Source organism: Macaca fascicularis, chromosome 1 (assembly GCF_037993035.2).
Source record: "Macaca fascicularis isolate 582-1 chromosome 1, T2T-MFA8v1.1".
Taxonomy (NCBI): domain Eukaryota; kingdom Metazoa; phylum Chordata; class Mammalia; order Primates; family Cercopithecidae; genus Macaca; species Macaca fascicularis.
In genome coordinates, this window is record NC_088375.1 from 4660114 (window position 1) to 4683868 (window position 23755).

A 23755-nucleotide genomic window follows, 5' to 3' on the forward strand; every position below is an offset into this window, starting at 1 on the left:
TTGAGTGGGGCCAGATGCTCCCTCCAGAGGAGAACACGGACCTGCACCTGCCTTCTGGCCTGGGGAAGGTTTAAGGAGAATGCTGGGGCTGGACGGGGAAGCTGGCTAGCGACGTGAGGCTGGCAGACCTGTGGGCCATGTTTCTTGCAGAGTGATGCTGTTGGCTAGTCCCTCTGGTGTGGTGCCCCATTTGCCAGAATGCAGAGTCATCACTAATGTCACGTGCTGGTTGCTGGTTGCTGTGTGCTCCAGGCCTCGTTCTTCATTTCTAACTGATCCCGGGTGGTCTAGCCCTGCCAGCACTCCCAGTGTGTTCTGTGGGGTGAGACAGGACTAAGCCTCCCATGAAGGGTCCCAGAATGGTGGAAAAGTTGAATATCCAACTTTACTATCTTTCCCCATGGGGGAAACTGTGGGCCTAGGGGAATCTGTGTGTGGCACTGTGTAGCTTGGGAGATACGTGACATGGTCAAAGAGAAACAATTCCTCTTACCCTCTGAATATGGCTTTTCTTAGTTCTGCAGTCCAACGGGGTGTTTCAGCTTCACTTCTGAGTTCTTGGATATTGGCAAAGGTATTCTTGTTTGTGGATAGTTGCTAGCTGGATTTCTAGGGGTGTGGGGAGTTGGGCCAGAGAACTCCAATTCTACCATCTTGCTGATGCAACTTCCCACCAATTTAGAATTCTCTTCTGTAAGTGCTTAACAGAATTGCTAAACCTACTCAGTTACCACTTCTCCCTCTGCTTTCTATCTTTTGTTCTTGCCTCCCTTCCAATTTTTGACTTCATAGGTTTGTAACCTTAAAATATTTTTTTTCTCCCTGTCATTTTGGTAAGATTTTGAGAGAGAATAGAGATAAATAAACATACTTAATCTGCCATGTTTTAATTTATCTTCATTTAACTAAGTTTCCATAAGCCATGTTCCTTTTGTTCTTTTGAAAAGATTTTTTAAAAAGAAGAGATGGGGATCTCATTATGTTGCCCAGGCTGGTCTCAAACTCCCGGGCTCCAGACATCCTCCTGTGTTAGCCTCCCGAGGGTGAGAGCACTGTACCCAGCCTTGTTATGTCCTGCTTAGGAGCTTCGGTGGCCCTTAATTATATACAGGAAAAAACCCTCGAACATTTCCAAATGATTTTCTGGGAATCTCCACGTGTTTTTCCTTTTCTTTGCTAATCAATTTCATTTGCCATATTATATTTCAGATGTGTTCTTTCCTCCTTCCAAAACTGTTTATAGTCTTCGCCTCTCTTGGAGTACCCACTTCCCTCTTCTCCTTCCCTGTACTATATGTGTTCTCTAAGGTCCTGCACAATTACTACCTCTTGTGTTTTTCTTTCTTGTTTTACCACAAAATATATCTTTTATAAGAATACTATTTCCGGGGGGCGGAGCAAGATGGCCGAATAGGAACAGCTCCAGTCTCCAACTCCCAGTGCAAGCGACACAGAAGACTGGTGATTTCTGCATTTTCAACTGAGGTACTGGGTTCATCTCACTAGGGAGTGCTGGACAATCGGTGCTGGTCAGCTGCTGCAGCCCGACTAGCGAGAGCTGAAGCAGGGCAAGGCATCGCCTTACCTGGGAAGCGCAAGGGGAAAGAGAATCCCTTTTCCTAGCCAGGGGAACTGAGACACACAACACCTGGAAAATCGGATAACTCCCACCCCAATACTGCGCTTTAAGCAAACAGGCACACCAGGAGATTATATCCCACAACTGGCCGGGAGGGTCCCACACCCACGGAGCCTCCCTCATTGCTAGCACAGCAGTCTGCGATCTAACCGCAAGGCAGCAGTGAGGCTGGGGAAGGGCTGCCCGCCATTGCTGAGGCTTAAGTAGGTAAACAAAGCCGCTGGGAAGCTCGAACTGGGTGGAGCTCACAGCAGCTCAAGGAAACCTGCCTGTCTCTGTAGACTCCACCTCTGGGGACAGGGCACAGATAAACAACAACAAAAGCAGCAGAAACCTCTGCAGACGCAAATGACTCTGTCTGACAGCTTTGAAGAGAGCAGTGGATCTCCCAACACGGAGGTTGAGATCTCAGAAGGGACAGACTGCCTGCTCAAGTGGGTCCCTGACCCCTGAGTAGCCTAACTGGGAGACATCCCCCACTAGGGGCAGTCTGACACCCCACACCTCACAGGGTGGAGTACACCCCTGAGAGGAAGCCTCCAAAGCAAGAATCAGACAGGTACACTCGCTGTTCAGCAATATTCTATCTTCTGCAGCTTCTGCTGCTGACACCCAGGCAAACAGGGTCTGGAGTGGACCTCAAGCAATCTCCAACAGACCTACAGCTGAGGGTCCTGACTGTTAGAAGGAAAACTATCAAACAGGAAGGACACCTACACCAAAACCCCATCAGTACGTCACCATCATCATCAAAGACCAGCGGCAGATAAAACCACAAAGATGGGGAAAAAGCAGGGCAGAAAAGCTGGAAATTCAAAAAATAAGAGCGCATCTCCCCCGGCAAAGGAGCGCAGCTCATCGCCAGCAATGGATCAAAGCTTGATGGAGAATGACTTTGACGAGATGAGAGAAGAAGGCTTCAGTCCATCAAACTTCTCAGAGCTAAAGGAGGAATTACGTACCCAGCGCAAAGAAACTAAAAATCTTGAAAAAAAAGTGGAAGAATTGATGGCTAGAGTAATTAATGCAGAGAACGTCATAAACGAAATGAAAGAGATGAAAACCATGACACGAGAAATACGTGACAAATGCACAAGCTTCAGTAACCGACTCGATCAACTGGAAGAAAGAGTATCAGCGATTGAGGATCAAATGAACGAAATGAAGCGAGAAGAGAAACCAAAAGAAAAAAGAAGAAAAAGAAATGAACAAAGCCTGCAAGAAGTATGGGATTATGTAAAAAGACCAAATCTACGTCTGATTGGGGTGCCTGAAAGTGAGGGGGAAAATGGAACCAAGTTGGAAAACACTCTTCAGGATATCATCCAGGAGAACTTCCCCAACCTAGTAGGGCAGGCCAACATTCAAATCCAGGAAATACAGAGAACACCACAAAGATACTCCTCGAGAAGAGCAACTCCAAGACACATAATTGCCAGATTCACCAAAGTTGAAATGAAGGAAAAAATCTTAAGGGCAGCCAGAGAGAAAGGTCGGGTTACCCACAAAGGGAAGCCCATCAGACTAACAGCAGATCTCTCGGCAGAAACTCTACAAGCCAGAAGAGAGTGGGGGCCAATATTCAACATTCTTAAAGAAAAGAATTTTAAACCCAGAATTTCATATCCAGCCAAACTAAGTTTCATAAGTGAAGGAGAAATAAAATCCTTTACAGATAAGCAAATGCTTAGAGATTTTGTCACCACTAGGCCTGCCTTATAAGAGACCCTGAAGGAAGCACTAAACATGGAAAGGAACAACCGGTACCAGCCATTGCAAAAACATGCCAAAATGTAAAGACCATCGAGGCTAGGAAGAAACTGCATCAACTAACGAGCAAAATAACCAGTTAATATCATAACGGCAGGATCAAGTTCACACATAACAATATTAACCTTAAATGTAAATGGACTAAATGCTCCAATTAAAAGACACAGACTGGCAAACTGGATAAAGAGTCAAGACCCATCAGTCTGCTGTATTCAGGAGACCCATCTCACATGCAGAGACATACATAGGCTCAAAATAAAGGGATGGAGGAAGATTTACCAAGCAAATGGAGAACAAAAAAAAGCAGGGGTTGCAATACTAGTCTCTGATAAAACAGACTTTAAACCATCAAAGATCAAAAGAGACAAAGAAGGCCATTACATAATGGTAAAGGGATCAATTCAACAGGAAGAGCTAACTATCCTAAATATATATGCACCCAATACAGGAGCACCCAGATTCATAAAGCAAGTCCTTAGAGACTTACAAAGAGACTTAGACTCCCATACAATAATAATGGGAGACTTCAACACTCCACTGTCAACATTAGACAGATCAACGAGACAGAAAGTTAACAAGGATATCCAGGAATTGTACTCATCTCTGCAGCAAGCAGACCTAATAGACATCTATAGAACTCTCCACCCCAAATCAACAGAATATACATTCTTCTCAGCACCACATCACACTTATTCCAAAATTGACCACATAATTGGAAGTAAAGCACTCCTCAGCAAATGTACAAGAACAGAAATTATAACAAACTGTCTCTCAGACCACAGTGCAATCAAACTAGAACTCAGGACTAAGAAACTCAATCAAAACCGCTCAACTACATGGAAACTGAACAACCTGCTCCTGAATGACTACTGGGTACATAACGAAATGAAGGCAGAAATAAAGATGTTCTTTGAAACCAATGAGAACAAAGATACAACATACCAGAATCTCTGGGACACATTTAAAGCAGTGTGTAGAGGGAAATTTATAGCACTAAATGCCCACAAGAGAAAGCAGGAAAGATCTAAAATTGACCCTCTAACATCACAATTAAAAGAACTAGAGAAGCAAGAGCAAACACATTCAAAAGCTAGCAGAAGGCAAGAAATAGCTAAGATCAGAGCAGAACTGAAGGAGATAGAGACACAAAAAACCCTCCAAAAAATCAATGAATCCAGGAGCTGGTTTTTTGAAAAGATCAACAAAATTGACAGACCGCTAGCAAGACTAATAAAGAAGAAAAGAGAGAAGAATCAAATAGACGCAATAAAAAATGATAAAGGGGATATCACTACTGACCCCACAGAAATACAAACTACCATCAGAGAATACTATAAACACCTCTACGCAAATAAACTGGAAAATCTAGAAGAAATGGATAATTTCCTGGACACTTACACTCTTCCAAGACTAAACCAGGAAGAAGTTGAATCCCTGAATAGACCAATAGCAGGCTCTGAAATTGAGGCAATAATTAATAGCCTACCAACGAAAAAAAGTCCAGGACCAGATGGATTCACAGCTGAATTCTACCAGAGGTACAAGGAGGAGCTGCTACCATTCCTTCTGAAACTATTCCAATCAATAGAAAAAGAGGGAAACCTCCCTAACTCATTTTATGAGGCCAACATCATCCTGATACCAAAGCCTGGCAGAGACACAACAAAAAAAGAGAATTTTAGACCAATATCCCTGATGAACATCGATGCAAAAATTCTCAGTAAAATACTGGCAAACTGGATTCAGCAGCACATCAAAAAGCTTATCCACCATGATCAAGTGGGCTTCATCCCTGGGATGCAAGGCTGGTTCAACATTCGCAAATCAATAAACATAATCCAGCATATAAACAGAACCAAAGACAAGAACCACATGATTATCTCAATAGATGCAGAAAAGGCTTTTGACAAAATTCAACAGCCCTTCATGCTAAAAACGCTCAATAAATTCGGTATTGATGGAACGTACCTCAAAATCATAAGAGCTATTTATGACAAACCCACAGCCAATATCATACTGAATGGGCAAAAACTGGAAAAATTCCCTTTGAAAACTGGCACAAGACAGGGATGCCCTCTCTCACCACTCCTATTCAACATAGTGTTGGAAGTTCTGGCTAGGGCAATCAGGCAAGAGAAAGAAATCAAGGGTATTCAGTTAGGAAAAGAAGAAGTCAAATTGTCCCTCTTTGCAGATGACATGATTGTATATTTAGAAAACCCCATTGTCTCAGCCCAAAATCTCCTTAAGCTGATAAGCAACTTCAGCAAAGTCTCAGGATACAAAATTAATGTGCAAAAATCACAAGCATTCTTATACACCAGTAACAGACAAACAGAGAGCCAAATCAGGAATGAACTTCCATTCACAATTGCTTCAAAGAGAATAAAATACCTAGGAATCCAACTTACAAGGGATGTAAAGGACCTCTTCAAGGAGAACTACAAACCACTGCTCAGTGAAATAAAAGAGGACACAAACAAATGGAAGAACATACCATGCTCATGGATAGGAAGAATCAATATCGTGAAAATGGCCATACTGCCCAAGGTTATTTATAGATTCAATGCCATCCCCATCAAGCTACCAATGAGTTTCTTCACAGAATTGGAAAAAACTGCTTTAAAGTTCATATGGAACCAAAAAAGAGCCCGCATCTCCAAGACAATCCTAAGTCAAAAGAACAAAGCTGGAGGCATCACGCTACCTGACTTCAAACTATACTACAAGGCTACAGTAACCGAAACAGCATGGTACTGGTACCAAAACAGAGATATAGACCAATGGAACAGAACAGAGTCCTCAGAAATAATACCACACATCTACAGCCATCTGATCTTTGACAAACCTGAGAGAAACAAGAAATGGGGAAAGGATTCCCTATTTAATAAATGGTGCTGGGAAAATTGGCTAGCCATAAGTAGAAAGCTGAAACTGGATCCTTTCCTTACTCCTTATATGAAAATTAATTCAAGATGGATTAGAGACTTAAATGTTAGACCTAATACCATAAAAACCCTAGAGGAAAACCTAGGTAGTACCATTCAGGACATAGGCATGGGCAAAGACTTCATGTCTAAAACACCAAAAGCAATGGCAGCAAAAGCCAAAATTGACAAATGAGATCTAATTAAACTAAAAAGCTTCTGCACAGCAAAAGAAACTACCATCAGAGTGAACAGGCAACCTACAGAATGGGAGAAAATTTTTGCAATCTACTCATCTGACAAAGGGCTAATATCCAGAACCTACAAAGAACTCAAATTTACAAGAAAAAAACAAACAACCCCATCAAAAAGTGGGCAAAGGAGATGAACAGACATTTCTCAAAAGAAGACATTCATACAGCCAACAGACACATGAAAAAATGCTCATCATCACTGGCCATCAGAGAAATGCAAATCAAAACCACAATGAGATACCATCTCACACCAGTTAGAATGGCGATCATTAAAAAGTCAGGAAACAACAGGTGCTGGAGAGGACGTGGAGAAATAGGAACACTTTTACACTGTTGGTGGGATTGTAAACTAGTTCAACCATTATGGAAAACAGTATGGCGATTCCTCAAGGATCTAGAACTAGATGTACCATATGACCCAGCCATCCCATTACTGGGTATATACCCAAAGGATTATACATCATGCTGCTATAAAGACACATGCACACGTATGTTTATTGCGGCACTATTCACAATAGCAAAGACTTGGAATCAACCCAAATGTCCATCAGTGACAGACTGGATTAAGAAAATGTGGCACATATACACCATGGAATACTATGCAGCCATAAAAAAGGATGAGTTTGTGTCCTTTGTAGGGACATGGATGCAGCTGGAAACCATCATTCTTAGCAAACTATCACAAGAACAGAAAACCAAACACCGCATGTTCTCACTCATAGGTGGGAACTGAACAATGAGATCACTTGGACTCGGGAAGGGGAACATCACACACCGGGGCCTATCATGGGGAGGGGGAAGGGGGGAGGGATTGCATTGGGAGTTATACCTGATGTAAATGATGAGTTGATGGGTGCTGACGAGTTGATGGGTGCAGCACAGCAACATGGCGCAAGTATACATATGTAACAAACCTGCACGTTATGCACATGTACCCTAGAACTTAAAGTATAATAATAATTTAAAAATATTAAAAAAATAAAAAATATGAAAAAAAAAGAATAATATTTCCTAAGCTCATATTAGTCATTCATGTTAATGGAATGTTATGACATCCAAGGCTACATATTCTAAATAGTTCTCTGAATTCTCTACCCATGCATATTTTCCTTATATTTATTTTAAAGTATAACTTAATTTCATTATGATTATGTCACGTATACAAAACAGTATATAATGCACATACACCATTTAAAGAACACTAAGACAAACACCTGTCTGTTAATCACCCAGATCAAGAATCAGAACATTACCAATACCTTAAAAATTTCCTGTATGCCGCACCTTCCCTACCTCCCCCACCTGCTCACAGGTAATCACTGACCTGACTTAGTGATTGCATTTATGTTTACATTCCCATGTTTTTTGTTTGTTTGTTTGTTTGTTTTGGTGGGGAGACAGGGTCTCACTCTTCCACCCAGGCTGGAGTGCAGTGGCAAGATCATGGCTCACTGCAGCCTCACTCTCCTGGGCTCAAGAAAGCCTCCCACCTCAACCTCCCAGGTAGCCAGGACCACAGGCGCAAACCGCCAAGCCCAGATCATTAAAACAATTTTTTTTTTTTTTAAAAGAGACAGGGTCTCCTTATGTTGCCTAGGCTGGCCTTGAACTCCTGGGCTCAAGCAATACTCCCACCTTGGTCCCCCAAAGTGTTGGGATTACTGGTCTGCGCAACTGTGCCTGGCCTCCCATGCGTTTTTACACCTAGTTTTGCCACATATATGTCTTAAGAACATAGAAGTGCAAAGAGAAATAGAAAAATCCACTATTATCTCTTGCAACTTCAGCAACTCTCTACCATTAATTAACAGATCCAGCAGGCAGAAAATCAGTAAGGACATCGCTGAACTAATCAATCAACTGGATTCAATGCACACTTACAGACTACTTCATCCAACAGCAGGAGAATACATAGTTTTCTCAGTCCCACACAAGTATTCACCAAGATGCACCATATGCCGGGCCATAAAATGCACCTTAACAAAATTTAAAAGAATAGAAATCATACAAAGTATGGTCTCAAACCACAATGTAATTAAACTAGAAGTCAAATTCACATAAAGAGCAGTATCCATTAAATAAACTGGAAAAATAATTAATAATCTTCCAAAACAAAGTACCAGGCCCAGTGACTTTCTTTTTAGGCTAGCGAATGCTAACACTGAAGGAACAAATAATGCTAACTCTCTAGAAACTCTTCCAATAGAAGCAGAGGGAATTTTTCCCAATTCATTCTACGAGGCCAGCCAGCATTGCCCTAATACCAAAACAAGACAAAGACGTCACAAGAAAGGAAAGCTACAGACCTTTTAAATCCAACAATGTGTAAAAAGAATTGCTCATCATGACCAAATGAGATTTACTCCAGGTATGCAAGGCTGGTCCCACATTCAAAAAGAAATTAATGTAATCCACCAAATTAACAGGCTAAAGAAGAAAAATCATATAGTAGATGCAGGAAAAGCATCTGACAAAGTCAACACTCATTCATGCTAAAAACTCTAAGCAAACTAGCAACAGAGGGGACCTTCTTAAACTTGATAAAAAGAGTCTAAAGAAAGCATACAAAAACTTAACAATGAGAAACTAGGTGCTCTCCTCCTAAGACTGGCTACACGACAAGGATGTCTCCTCTCATTATTCCTATTCAACATAGCATTGGAAATGCTAGCTAACATGAGAAAGTGAAATAAAAGGTGTTCAGATTGGGATGGAATAAATAAAACTGGTTTTTGTTTGCAGATGACATAAACAACTGTTTAGAAAATCTTAAAGAACAGAAAAAGAAAACTCCTGGAACTAATAAAAATTATACCTGCAGGATACAAAGTTCACACAACAGTCAATTCACATGCTTTAAAAAACTAGTTTGAGGATGGAGGCAGAACAAGATGGGTGAATAGAAGCCTTCACCAATCATCTTCTCCATAGGAACGTGAAATTTAACAACTACCTACCCAAAAAAGCAACTTCATAAGAGCCAAAATCAAGTGAGTAATCACAGTATCTGGTTTTAACATCATATCAAGGAAACAGACACTGAAGAAGGTGGGAAAGACAGTCTCAAGTTGCCAGTCTTGAGTTGCCAACATCACCCCTTCCCCATCTCTCAGTAGTAGCTGCATCGTGCAGACAACGAATCTGTGTGCTTTGGGGAGACAGAGTACAGTGACTGTGGGACTTTCCATCGGAATTCAGTGCTGCCCTGTCACAGTGGAAAGCAACACCAGGCAGAACTCAGACGATACCCACAGAGGGAACATTCTGACCAGCCCTAGCCGGAGAGAATTGCCCATCCTCATGGTGGGAACATGCGTTTTGGCAAGCCTTGCCATCACAGGCTAAAGTTCTCTGGAGTCCTAAATAAACTTGAAAGATAGTCTAGGCCACAAAGACTGCAACTCCTAGGCAAGACCTAGTGCTGTACTGGGCTCAGAGCCAGTGGACAGGGGTGGCATGCAACCTAGTGAGACACCACCCTGGGTCGCTAATGGAGTGCTTGTGCCACCCCTCCCCAACGCTAGGCAGCACAGCTCACAGCTATGAAAGGGACTCCTTCCTTCTGCTTGAGGAGAGGAGAGGGAAGAGTACAAAGGGCTTTGTCTTGCAACTTGGATATCAGCTCAGCCACAGCAGAAAGGACACTGGGCAGTTCTGAGGCCCCCATTCCAGGCCCTAGTTCCTAGATGACATTTCTAGACACACCCTGGGCCAGAAAGGAACCTGCTGCCTTGAAGGGAAGGACCCAGTCCTGGCAGGATTCATCACCAGTTCTTGGGCCCTGAATGAACAGCAGAGGTAGCTAAGTAGTACACATCGCGGGTGTTGGATGAGACTCTGAGATGTGCCAGCTTCATGTGTGACCCAGCACATTCCCAGCTGTGGTAGCTTGAGAAAAGCAGAAGGAAGAGTAAAAGGGACTTTGTCTTGCAGCTTAGGTACCAGCCTGGCCACAGTGGAGTAGGGTACCAAGCGGGCTCTTACGGTCCCCAATTCTAGGTATTGGTTCTCTTAGGGTCCCCATTTCCAGCACTTGCAGCACTTTTAGACTTGCCTTGGGCTAGAGGGGAACCAACTGCCCTGAAAGGTGAGTCCCAAGCCTGGCAGCATTCACCACAAGCTGACTAAAAAGCCTTTGGTCCTTAAGTGAACATTAATTGTAGCCTGACAGCACTCATTGTGGGCCTGTGGTGGTGGTGGCCACAGGAAAAGACTCCTCTGTCTGTGAAAAGGAAAGAGAGGAGTGGAAAGGACTATGTCTTGTGGTTTGAGTGCCAGTTCAGCTGCAGAAAAATACAGCACCAGGTAGATTTCTAAGGTTTCTGACTCCAGGCCTTGGCTCCCAGATGGTACCTCTGGACCCACATGGGGCCTGGGGGAACTTGCAGCCCTTAAGGGAAAGACACAAGACTGGCTGGCTTCATCATCTGTTGATTGTAGAGCCCTAGGGCCTTAAGCGAACATAGGTGGTAGCCAGGTTACAGCAGGCCTTGGGTGAGATCCAGTGCTGTGCTAGCTTCAGGTCTGACCCAGTGCAGTCCCAGTGGCAGTGGCCACAGGGGTGCTGTGTCATCCCTCCCCCAGCTCCAGGCAGCTCGGCACTGAGAGAGAGAGATTCCGTTTGTTTGGCAGAAAGTAAGAGAAGAGAACAAGAGTGTTTACCTGGTAATTCAGAGAATTTTTCCAGATTTTTTCCAAGACCACCAAGAGTCACAGCATTACTGGGCTTGGGATGCCTCCTAATGCAGATATGGCTGCAGTGACCAAAAACTTAGATCACAACACCCAAGTCCCTTTGAATACCTGGAAAGCCTTCCCAAGAAGGATAGGTAAAAACAAGCTCAGACTGTGAAGTCAACAATAAATACCTAATTCTTCAATGTCCAGACATCAGTGAACAACTACAGGCATCAAGACCATCCAGAAAAACATGACTTCATCAAATGAAGTTAATAAAGCAACAGGGACCTCTCACAGAGAGAAAGAGATATGTGGTCTTTCTAACACAGAATTCAAAATAGCTATTTTGAGGAAACTCAAGAGAAATTCAAGATAATACAGAGAAGGAATTCAGGATCCTATCAGATAAACTTTTAAAAAAAAGAGTTTGAAATAATTAAAAAGAAACAGAAATTCTAGAGTTGAAAAATGCAATTGACATACTGAAGAATGTATCAGAGTCTCTTAATAGCAGAATTGATCAAGCAGAACAAAGAATTAGTAAGCTTGAAGACAGGCTATTTGAAAATATACAATCAGAGAAGACAATAGAAAAAAGAATAAAAAAGAATGAAGTATGCTTACAAGATCTAGAAAATAGCCTCAACGGGGCAAATCTAAGAGTTATGGGCCTTAAAGAGGAGGCAGAGACAGAGATAGGGGTAGAAAGGTTATTCAAAGCGATAATAGCAGAGAACTTCCCAAACCTCAAGAAAGGCATCAATATTCAGTACAAGAAGGTTACAGCACACCAAGCAGATTTCACTCAAAGAAGACTACCTCAAGACATTTAATATCAAACTACTAAAGGTGAAGGATAAAGAAAGGATCCTGAAAGCAGCAAGAGAAAAGAAACAACTAACATACAATGGAGGTCCAATATGTCTCTCAGTGGAAACCTTACAGGCAAGGAGAGAGTCGCATGATATATTTAAAGTGCTGAGGGAAAAAATATTGTACCCTAGAATAGTAAATCTGGGGAAAATATCCTTCAAACATGAAGGAGAAATAAAGATGTTCGCAGACAAACAAAAGCTGAGGAATTTCATCAACACAAGATCTGTCCTACAAGAAATGCTAAAGGGAGATATTTAATTCAAAAGAAAAAGACATTAGTGAGCAGTAAGAAATCATCTGAAGACACACAACTCACTGCTGATTTTAAGTACACAGAAGAACACAGGATATTAAATACTGTAATTGCTGTGTGTAAATTAGTCACATGTTAAGTAGAAAGGCTAAAAGAGGAACCAATCAAAAATAGTAACTACAACAACTTCCAAGACATGGACAGTACAATAAGATGTAAATACGAACAACAAGAAGTTTAAAAGCGGGGGGACAAGGTTAAAGTGTAGAATTCTTATTAGTTTTCTTTTCAAATTTCTCATTCGTTTAGGCAATCAGTGTTGTCATCAGTTTAAAATAATGGGCTATAATTATTTGCAAGCTTCATGGTAGTCTCAAATCAAATAACATACAACAGCTACACAAAAAATAAAAAGCACCAAGAAATTAAAACATACCACCTGAGAAAATCATCGTCACTAAAAGGAAGACAGAAAGGAAGAAAAAAAGGAAGAGAAGACTACACAACAACCATAAAACAAATAACAAAATCACAGAAGTACATCCTTACTTATCAATAATAACATTGGATGTAAATGGACTAAACTCTCCAATCAAAAGACATACAGTGGCTGAACGGATTAAAAAACAAGACTCAACAATCTGTTACCTAAAAGAAACATGCTTAACCTATAAAGACATGAATAAATTGAAAATAAAAGAATGGAAAAATATATTCAATGCAAATGGAAAACAAAATAGGAGGAGTAGCTATACTTATATCAGACAAAATAGATTACAAGACAAAAACCATAAAAAGAGACAAACAAGGTTATTATATAATGATAAAGGGGTCAACTCAGCAAGAGGGCATAACTTTATTGTAAATATATATGCAACTGACACTGAAGCACCCAGATATATAAGGCAAATATTATTAGAGCTAAAGAGAGACATAGACCCCAATACAATAATAGCCAGACACTTCAACATCCCTCTTTTAGCATGGGACAGATTATCCAGACAGAAAATCAACAAAGAAACATTGGACTTAATCTCCACTACAGACCAAATGAACCTAAGAGATACTTACAGAGCATTTTATTCAATAGATGTAGAGTGCACATTCTTCTCCTGAACACATGGATCGTTCTCAAGGATAGACCGTATATTAGACCACAAAACAAGTCTTAAAACATTAAAAAAATTCAAATATAAAGTATCTTCTCTGACCACAATAGAATAAAACTAGAAGTCAATAACAAGAGGAATTTTGATAACTATTCGAACACATCAAATTTAAACAATATGCTCCTGAATGACCAGTGGGTCAGTGAAGAAATTAAGAGGGAATTGAAGGGCAGGCAATTATAGTTCAGACAACAGGCATGGATGAAAGAAGGAATTGAAATATTTCTTGAACCAAATCATAAGAGAAACATAACACATACCAAAACCTATGGAATACAGCAAAAGCAGTACTGAGAGAAGTTTATAGCTATAAGTGCCTATACCAAAAATAGTCAAAAAACATCAAACAAACAACCTAATGATACATCTTAAAGAACTAGAAAAGCAAGAGAAAACCAAACCCAAAATTACTAGAAGAAATAACAAAGATCAGAGCAGAGATAAATTAAATTGAAATGAAGAAAACAATACAAAAGATCAATGAAAGGAAAAACTTGTTTTTTGAAAAGATAAATAAAATCAATAAACTTCTAGCCAGACTAAGAACAAAAGACAGAAGACTCAAATAAATAAAATTGGAGACGAAAAAGAAGACATTACAACCAATGCCACAGAAATTCAAAGGATCATTAGAGGCTACTATGAGCAACTATACACCAATAAATTGGAAAACCTAGAAGAAATGGATACATTCCTAGACACATACAACCTACCAAGATTGAACTATGAAGAAATCTAAGATTTAGACAGACCAATAACAGGTAACGAGATTGAAGCTATAATAAAAAGTCTCCCAGCAAAGAAAAGCCCAGGACCCGATGGCTTCATTGCTGAATTTCAGCAAACATTTAAAGAATTAATACCAATCTTACTCAAACTATCCCCAAAAATAGAAGAGGTGGGAATACTGTGAAACTCATTCTATGAGACCAGTATTACCTTGATACCAAATTCAGAAAAAGACATATCAAAAAAAGAGAACTACAGGTCAATATCCCTGATGAACACTGATGCAAAAATCCAAGACAAAATTAACAAACCGAAGTCATTGACATATTAGAAAAATCATTCATTATGACCAAGTGGGATTTATCCAAGGGATGCAAGGATGGTTCAACATACACAAATCAATCAATGTGATACACTGTATCAACAGAATGAAGTACAAAAGTCATATGATCATTTCAATTGATACTGAAAAGCATTTGATAAAATTCAACATCCCTTCATGACAAAAAAAAATTTTTAAACCTGGGTATAGAAGGAACATACTTCAACATAATAAAAGCCATATATGATAGATCCACAGTTAGTACCATACTAAATGGGGAAATCCTCTAAGACCTGGAACACAAGTATACCCACTTTCACCACTGTTATTCAACAGTACTGGAAGCCCTAGCTAGAGCAATCAGACAAGAGAAAGATATGAAGGGCACCCAGATTGGGATGGAAGAAGTCAAATCATCCTTGCTTGCAGAAGATATAATCTTTTTTTTTTTTTTGAGACGGAGTCTCCCTCTGTCACCCAGGCTGGAGTGCAGTGGCTCAATCTCTCCTCACTGCAACCTCTGCCTCCTGGGTTTAAGTGATTCTCCTGCCTCAGCCTCCTGAGTAGCTGGGATTAAGGTGCGTGCCACCACACCTGGCTTTTTTTTTTTTTTTTTTTTTTTTTTTTGCATTTTTAGTAGAAACGGGATTTCAGCATGTTGGTCAGGCTGGTCTCGAACTTCTGACCTCATGATCTGCCCTCCTCAGCCTCCCAAGGTGCTGGGATTACAGGCATGAGCCACCATGCCTGGCTGATACAATCTTATATTTGGAAGAACATGAAGTCTCTATCAAAAAACTATTAGAACTTACATATAAATTCAGAAAAGTTGTAGGATACAAAATCAACATACAAAAAATCAGTAGCATTTCTATATGCCAAGAGCAAACAATCTGAAAAAGAAATAAAAAAGTAATCCTGTTTAGAATAGGTACAATTAAAACTAAATACATAGGAATTAACATAACCAAAGAACTGAAAGATCTCTGCAATGAAAACTATAAAATATTGATGCAAAAAAAGAGGACACAAAAAAGGAAAATATTCCATGTTCATGGATTGGAAGATTCAATATTGTTAAAATGTCCACACTACCCAAAGCAATCTACAGGTTCAGTGTAACCCTTATCAAAATACCAAAGACATTCTTTACAGAAATAGGAAAAAAAAATCCTAGAATTTATATGGAACCCACCAAAGACCCAGAATAGCCAAAGGTATTCTAAACAAAATGAACAAAACTGGAGGAACCACATTACCTGACTTCAAATTATACCACAGAGCTATAGTAACCAAAATAGCATGGTACTGGCATAAAAACAGACACATAGACCAATGGAACAGAACAGAGAACCCAGAGACAAATCAATACATCTACAGTGAACTCATTTTTGAGAAAGGTACTAAGTACATATATTCGGGAAAGGACAGTCTCTTCAAGAAATGGTGCTGGGCGCTGGGCATGGTGGCTCACGCCTGTAATCCTAGCAATTTGGGAGGCCGAGGTGGTGGCGATCACCTGAGGTCAGGAGTTCAAGACCAGCCTGGCCAACATGGGGAAACCCCATCTCTACTGAAAAATACAAAAGTTATGCGGGCGTGGTGGGCACATGCTTGTAATCCCAGCTACTTGGAGGGTGAGGCAGGAGAATCACTTGAACATGGGAGGTGGAGGTTGCAGTGAGCCGAGATCATGCCATTGTACTCCAGCCTGGGTGATAAGAGTGAAACTCCTGTCTCAAAAAAAAAAAAAAAAAAAGGTGCTGGGAAAACTACATATCAATATGCAGAAGAATGAAACTAGACCCCTATCTCTTGCCATATACAAAAAACAAGTGAATTAAAGACCTAAGTCTAAGACCTCAAACTGCATTTAGGAAACTCTCCAGAACATTGGAGTGGGCAAAGATTTCTTGAGCAATATCCAATATCCCATAAGCACAGGCTACTAAAGCAAAAATGGACAAGTAGAAGTAGAATCACATAAAATTAAAAAGCTTCTGCAAAGTGAGACTCAAAAAAAAAAAAAAAAAAAAAAAAAAGCTTCTGCACAGCAAGGGAAACAATCAAAAAATTGAAGAGACAACCCACAGAATGGGGGAAAATATTTGCAAACTATCCATCTGACAAGGGATTAATAACCAGAATACATAAAAAGCTCAAACAACACTATAGGGAAAAAATCTAATAATCCAAATAAAAATGGGCCAAAGATCTAAATAGACATTTCTTAGGTGAAGACATAAAAATGGCAAATAGGTACATGAAGAGGTACGCAACATCACTGATCATTAGAGAAATGCAAATCAAAACTAGAATGAAATATCATCTCACCCATGTTAAAATGGATTTCATCCAAAAGACAGGCAATAACAAATGCCGGAGAAAGGGAACCCCTGTACGGTGTGGGTGGGAATGTAAATTAGTATAACCACTATGGAGAACAGTTTGGAAGCTCCTCAAAAAACTAAAACTAGAACTACCATATGATCTAGCAATCCCAGTGCTAGGTATATACCCCCAAAAAAGGAATTCAATGTATTGAAGAGATACCTACTCCCATGTTTATTGCAGCACAATTCACAATAGTCAAGATTTGGAAACAACCTAAGTGTCCATCAACAGGCGAATGGATAAAGAAAATGTGGCACATATACACAATGGAGCACTATTCAGCCATAAAAAAGAATGAGATCCTGTCATTTGCAACAATATGGGTAGAACTGGAGGCCATTATGCTAAGTGAAATAAGCCAGGCACAAAAAGACAAACTTCACCACATTCTCACTTATTTGTGGGAGCTAAAAATTAAATCAATTGAACTCTTGGATATAGAGAGTAGAATGATGGTTGCCAGGGGTTGGAAAGAGTGGGGTGTGTGTGTGTGTGTGTGTGTGTGTGGGGTGGGGGGTTGTTGTGGAAGAGTGTAGGGATGGTTAATGAGTTCAAAAAATAGAATAAGATGTGGTATTTGATATCACAACAGGGTGACTACAGTCAATAATAATTTAATTGGACGTTTAAAAATAACTAAAAGAGTATAATTAGATTGTAACACAAAGAATAAATGCTTAAGGTGATGGATACCCCACTTACCCTGATGTGATTATTATACATTTTATGCCTTTATCAAAATCTCATAAACCCCCAAAATATATATACCTACTATGTACCCACAAAAATTAAGGATAAAAAAATTTAAAAACATAGTTTACCCATTACTAAGCAATGTATTATTTAATTTTTCTAGTGTTGCACTTTATATAAATGGAATTACACTTTACCTTTCCTCTATGACTTACTTTTATCATTCCATATTATGCTTGTGAGATTCATTCATATTGATTAGTGGTGCTTTGTATATTTTCATTGTTGTATAGTGTATACATTGTTAGCATGTTTACACCGGGGTGTAAACCATGGATGAAGCTGGAAGCCATTACGCTCAGCAAACTAATGCAGGAACAGAAAACCAAACACGGCATGTTCTCACTTGTAAGTGGGAGCTGAATGATGAGAACACATGGACACATGGTGGGGTGAGTGGGAACAACATATGCAGGGAACCTGCTGGTTGGGGGGAATGGGGAGAGGGAGCGCCTCAGGAAGAATAGCTAATGGATACTGGGTGTAATGCCTTGGTGATGGGATGATCTGTGCAGCAAACCACCATGGCACATGTTACCTATATAACAAACCGGCTGTGCCCCTCAACTTGAAAGTTGAAGAAAAAAAAATAAAGACCAGCTTGGGCAACAGGTGGAGACCCTGTCTTTACAGAAAGTGGAAAAATTGGCCAGGTATGGTGACACATGCCACTTGGGAGGCTGAGATGGGAGGATTGCTAGAGCCTAGGAGTTTGAGGTTGTGGTGAGCTGTGGTCATGCCACTGCACTCCAGCCTGGGTGACAGACTGAGACCCTGTCGAAAGGAAGAAAGGAAGAAAGAAAGAAAGAAGAAAGAAAGAAAGAAAAGAAAAAGACTAAGCCAATCTATTGGTTGAACAGCAGGTGATTTTGCTGTGGTAGAAACCGGTGAGCGCCACTGAAAAGCACTGCCTTGTCTTTGCTGGCCTCACACTGTATAGGCTGGAAAAGCCAGATTTTTTTTTCCTAGTCTCTCTGGTAGCTAGAATTGGCCATGTAACCCACTGTGGCCAATGAGATATACAAGGACATCTAAGAAATTATTTTCTTTTCCTTTTTCTTTCTCTTTTTGATATAGGGTCTCATTGCCATCCAGGTTGAAGTGTAGCGGCCCAATCATAGCTTACTGCAGCCTCAAACTCCTGGGCTTGGGCATTCTTCCTACCTCCGCCTCCCAGGTAGCTAAGACTACAGGTGTGTGCCACCATGCCCGGCTAATTTTTGTATTTTGCGCATACAGGCATGGTTTTGCCATGTTGCTCATGCTGGTCTCGAACTCCTGAGCTCAGGTAATACGCCCACCTCAGCCTCCCAGTGCTGGGATTACAGGCATGTGCCACCGCACCCAGCGCAGTTACTTTCTTTTCTGACAAAACGATAGCATCATTAAGGAAAAGGTCCTCTTTGCTACGTTGGCCACTCACTGTCACCCGCCTTTCTCACACTGAGTGAAGACTTGTGCTGTTAGAGCTTCAGCAGCCATCTTGTGACCATGAGGCCACAGATGAGGCCAACACTGAGGATGGTGGAGAAGAAGGTGGAAAAAGCCTAGGGCCTTAACCCACTGGCTACTTCTAGGCTTCTTTTTAAGCAGCAGAAATTTTTTTTTTTGTTGTTAAACCATTATTAATCAAGTTTTCTGTTACAGTTAAACCAATAGTGATAGGCATGTTTGGTTTCTTCATTATACATTTCTCCATGAGTGGAAATTAAAAGTTTCTTTCTTCTTCTTTTTTTGCAATTGCAAACAATGCTGCTACAAATATTATTTTACACATCTCCTTAGGTAACTGTGCATGGTTTCTCTAGGGTATATAATGGTATTGAGCTTGTAACCATGGGGGATGTGCATCTTTAACTTTGCCTGATAATGTAAAATTCTTTCAAATTGGTTGTGCCAATTTACCCTTCCATCAGCAATCCACATTAATGTTCCATTGTTGCATATCCTCACCAATGACTTTCTAAAACTTTAATATATTTATCAATCTGGTATATGTAAAATGGATCTCATTGGGCTATTAATATTTTTCTTTGATTACTAATGAGGCTGAACATCAGGTCATATATTCATTAATGAGCTGAATTTATCAAATGTTTACTTGCATAGTTTGAGTAACTTTTGAATTGTAGAAATCCTTCACTATCCTGAGACAATAAAGATATTCTATATTTCTAAATTTTTTCAGTTTAGCCTTTCATATGTACATATTTAATTCATCTGAGATTATTTTTACATACAGTATGAGGTTAAAAATTTTTTATTTCATTTTTTACTAAGCCAAGGAAAGCAGGAAGTAAAAAAAATTTTGAAATAAAGCTTTATTTTGTCCCTATTGAGATGATCATCTAATTTTACTCCTTTAAGCTATTAATGTAATAAATTACATTAAAACATTTAAAAATATTATACACAACTTGCACTTCTGGTATAAATAAACTTGATCACATATCATGTATTTTTCATATATATTACTGGAGCTATGTATTTATTTATTTAGAGACAAGGTCTCACTCTATTACCTAGGCTGGAGTACAGTGGTAAGATCATAGCTCACTGTGGCCTCAAATTCCCGGGCTTGGGCAATCCTCCTGCCTCAGCCTCCCAAGTAGCTAGGACTACAAGTGCATGCCACTACACTTGGCTAATTTTTAATTTTTGTATAGAGATAGGGTCTCTCTCTGTTTCCCAGACTGTTCTGAAACTCCTGGCCTCAAGCAACCCTCCTGCCCTGGCCTCCCCAAAGTGCTGGGACTAAAGGCGTGAGCCACTATGCCTGGCCTATTGCTAAATTTATTTGATAATATTTTATTCAGGATTTGGCATCTACATTCATGAACAAGATCAGCTTATGATTATGATTTTCCTTTCTTACATAGCTCTTGCCTGAATTTTGGGTATGCTAATGACTTCATCTCACTGTTTAGGATTGGAATTATCTGTGCTAGTGCTTTCTTCTCCTCAATGATTGTTAAATAATAATTGTTTCTTTTCAGTTAAAACATTACTCAAGTTCTATATGTATTTTTTGGGTCAACTTTGACGGTTTACATTCTTCTAGAATTTTTCCTTAGGTGCTGTGGAATTGGGGCCCACCGAATAATGCTGCTTGGCTCCTTGGATTCAGCCCCCTTCCTAGGGATATGTATGGACAAATTTCCCACCTTGGCAGGGGTCCCGGGTCCAGAGTATGTAAAACTCCTGGGTCTCTGTGTGTGCCTGAGTGGCTGCTCTGCTGAGGCTCCACACAGCTCTGTGTATTGGACCCAAGGCCCTGGTGGCATGGGCTCATAAGGGCATCTCCTGATCGTGCGTTGCAGAGATCCATGGGAGAAGTGTGGTACTGGCATAAGGATGAATATGTAGGGCAATGGAATAGAATTTAAAATTCCAGAAATATACTGTCGCATTCACTCTTAATTGACTTTCAACAAGTGCCAAAACAATTCAATGGGGGAAACGACCGTCTTTTCAGCAAATTATGCTGGGACAACTAGATCTCCAGATATAAAAGAATTCATTTGGACCCCCACCACAAAATGAACTCACTGCAAATACAGACCAAATATAAACTCAAAACAGACCAAAGACTTAAATGTAAGCGCTAACACTATAATACTCATAGGAAGAAAAACAGTGTGGTACTTTGTCACTTTGGATTTGGCAACGGTTTCTTTGATATGACACCCAAAGCACACAGAACCAAAGGAAAAAAATAAGTAATTAGGAATTCATAAAAATGTAAACTTTTGTGCTTTAAGGATATCATGAAGAACCTGAAAAGACAATTCACAGAATGGGAGAAAATCCTTGTAAATCATGTGTTTGATAAAGAACTTGTATCTAGAATATAAAGAACTCTTACGGCCAGGTGCGGTGGCTCACAAGTAAGGTAATTATTTACCGAACTCTTGGTGAATCAGTGAGTGAGGGCGATCATAGTGATGGCTGCCAAATTGTTAAGAAACACCTTCTACCATCACACAGTTCAAAACTCAACAATCACAAATATGGTGGCTCTCTGAGTGCTTTCCTACAGCATTGTTTATTGTCATGTCATAGTCTTGTCTACTTTACAAATTTTTATTTTACGATAGTTTGTATTCATCCATCCATTCATTCATTTTCTAACCTACTTATTCCAGTTCAGGGCTGTGGTTGGCCAGAGCCCATTCTGGCAGCTCAGAGTTCAAGGCAGGAGCCTACCCTGGACAGGACGCCATCCCATTGTAGGGCACACTGACATTCACACCCACACTCACTCCAACTGAGACCACGCAGACACACCGATGAACTTCAAGTGCACAGCTTTGGGATGTGGGAGGAAACCAGGATACCTGGAGGAAACTCACGCAGACACAGGGAGAGCATGCAAACTCCACACAGCAGTGGCCCCAACAGGGAATCAAGTTTTTTCTAATCAATGTTATAATGAACATTATTTGAGGACCTGCTGTTTGTCATTTCCTATGTTTGGAATTCTCCCCCAGTTGGCTAGGTTTTACTTCTTTTCAATAATGCAGATGTCCCCTTTTTAGGAAAGTCCTCCCTGACTCCCTCTCCTCCAGGCCAGAGTTGGTGCACCCTCTTTGTGTTCCTCTGCACCCTGGCCTCACTCCTATATAATGTCTGTTTCTTGTTTGTCTCTCGCACTAAATGGAAGATTATTGAAGGCAGGTACTTTACCCTTTAGTTAAAAGCACCTTGCCCTGTGTCTAGGTGCTTAATAGACTAAGGAAGTCTGTCTATACCTCGTGATAACCTACTAACTTTAACAGTAATGTATCTTGCCTCTCAGGTAGAATTTGTGGTGTGGTGTGTGTGTGTGTGTGTGTGTGTGTGTGTGTGTGTGTATGGGTACTGGACACCACTGGGGTTGACTTTTATAAACCAGCAGGACACATTTTGAGATATTTCCAGGATTTGCCACCAACTCAAATGACGCTCTTGGATTGAGGATTAGGTATGGACACATTGTAAAACTCTAATTCAAGAGTCTAGCATTTTCTAAGTTAGTAATTAGTTCTGATTATCAATTTTTTTGTGTTTTATAAAAGAAGGCACTTGAAAATAACATATAAGACATATTCCATTAAGTGCCACTAGGATTTTAAAATCTAGTTTAAGTTTTCATATTTCCATATTTAAAATTAAAAAAATTAAATACCCCTTTTTCATTTTCTCATTTGATACATAGGTTTTTCTCTTCAGAATTGTATGTATGATAGGCTTCTGTCCCAATGTAGCCATCTGTGTGCTGAGTACTATGGAATTCTGTAAAAACAAAATAAAATTTCATTTTTTATTATTTTCATAGCTAAAGTAATTTGATATGACATCATGATACATTGAATTTGTTATTGTGGTTAAGATATTGTTTACATTTGTAAATTTACTGTGTGCTCAAGATTCAGCTTTGTTCTTTCCACCTTATAGCCTCCTCCCCATGCAAACTTAATGAATTATAAATAAGTCACAATACAGTTTCCAACTCGTCAAAATCTCTACACACAATCAGAATCCTGGATGATACTTAAATAAATAACCCTAGTTTTAATCTCAATGAAATACAGTGTAGAGTTTCTAAAACTCATCTGTTAGAATTCTTTCTACGTGAGCCTGCCTTCGAAATGACATATTCTTTCAAGGCAGGTTTCAAACGATATCTGGAGGCTTTAAGAAAAATGCTCTTAGAAATCAGATCGATCTGAAAAGCTCCCTTTTTCTCATGATACATAAGGAGAAGGGGAATTGAGTTGGAATTATTCCTAGTAAGGTACTTTTAGAACAGAAGCAACTGTTTTACTATGGGAAATTTCTAGAATTAAAAAATCAGATGATGAGGGCTAGTCTAGAATTTTATCCTAATCCTCTAATACTGCTTTTGTTTAACTTTCTAAAAACATGGCATCCACTCACAAAGGAACCTTTAAGATTGTTATCATGAGTGCCAGTAAGGAGGGATTCGAGGGGCGAAGGGATTATCTGA

The 23755-nt window shown here is 40.0% G+C and overlaps 1 protein-coding gene across 7 annotated transcripts in view; it reads right to left on the reverse strand.

Moving 5' to 3' along the window:
• The window catches only part of CATSPERE (catsper channel auxiliary subunit epsilon), a 176470-nt gene that overhangs the window by 99622 nt on the left and 53093 nt on the right, over positions 1-23755 (reverse strand). For 5 of the 7 annotated variants that reach the window (XM_045391001.2, XM_005539623.4, XM_065540899.2 and 2 more), the window contains one exon: positions 22934-23040. The exons of the other annotated variants lie outside the window; for them this stretch is intronic. In XM_045391001.2, coding sequence (XP_045246936.2) covers positions 22934-23040 — 107 coding nt within the window. The remainder of the gene's footprint in view (positions 1-22933; positions 23041-23755) is intronic. 7 annotated transcript variants of the gene reach the window in all.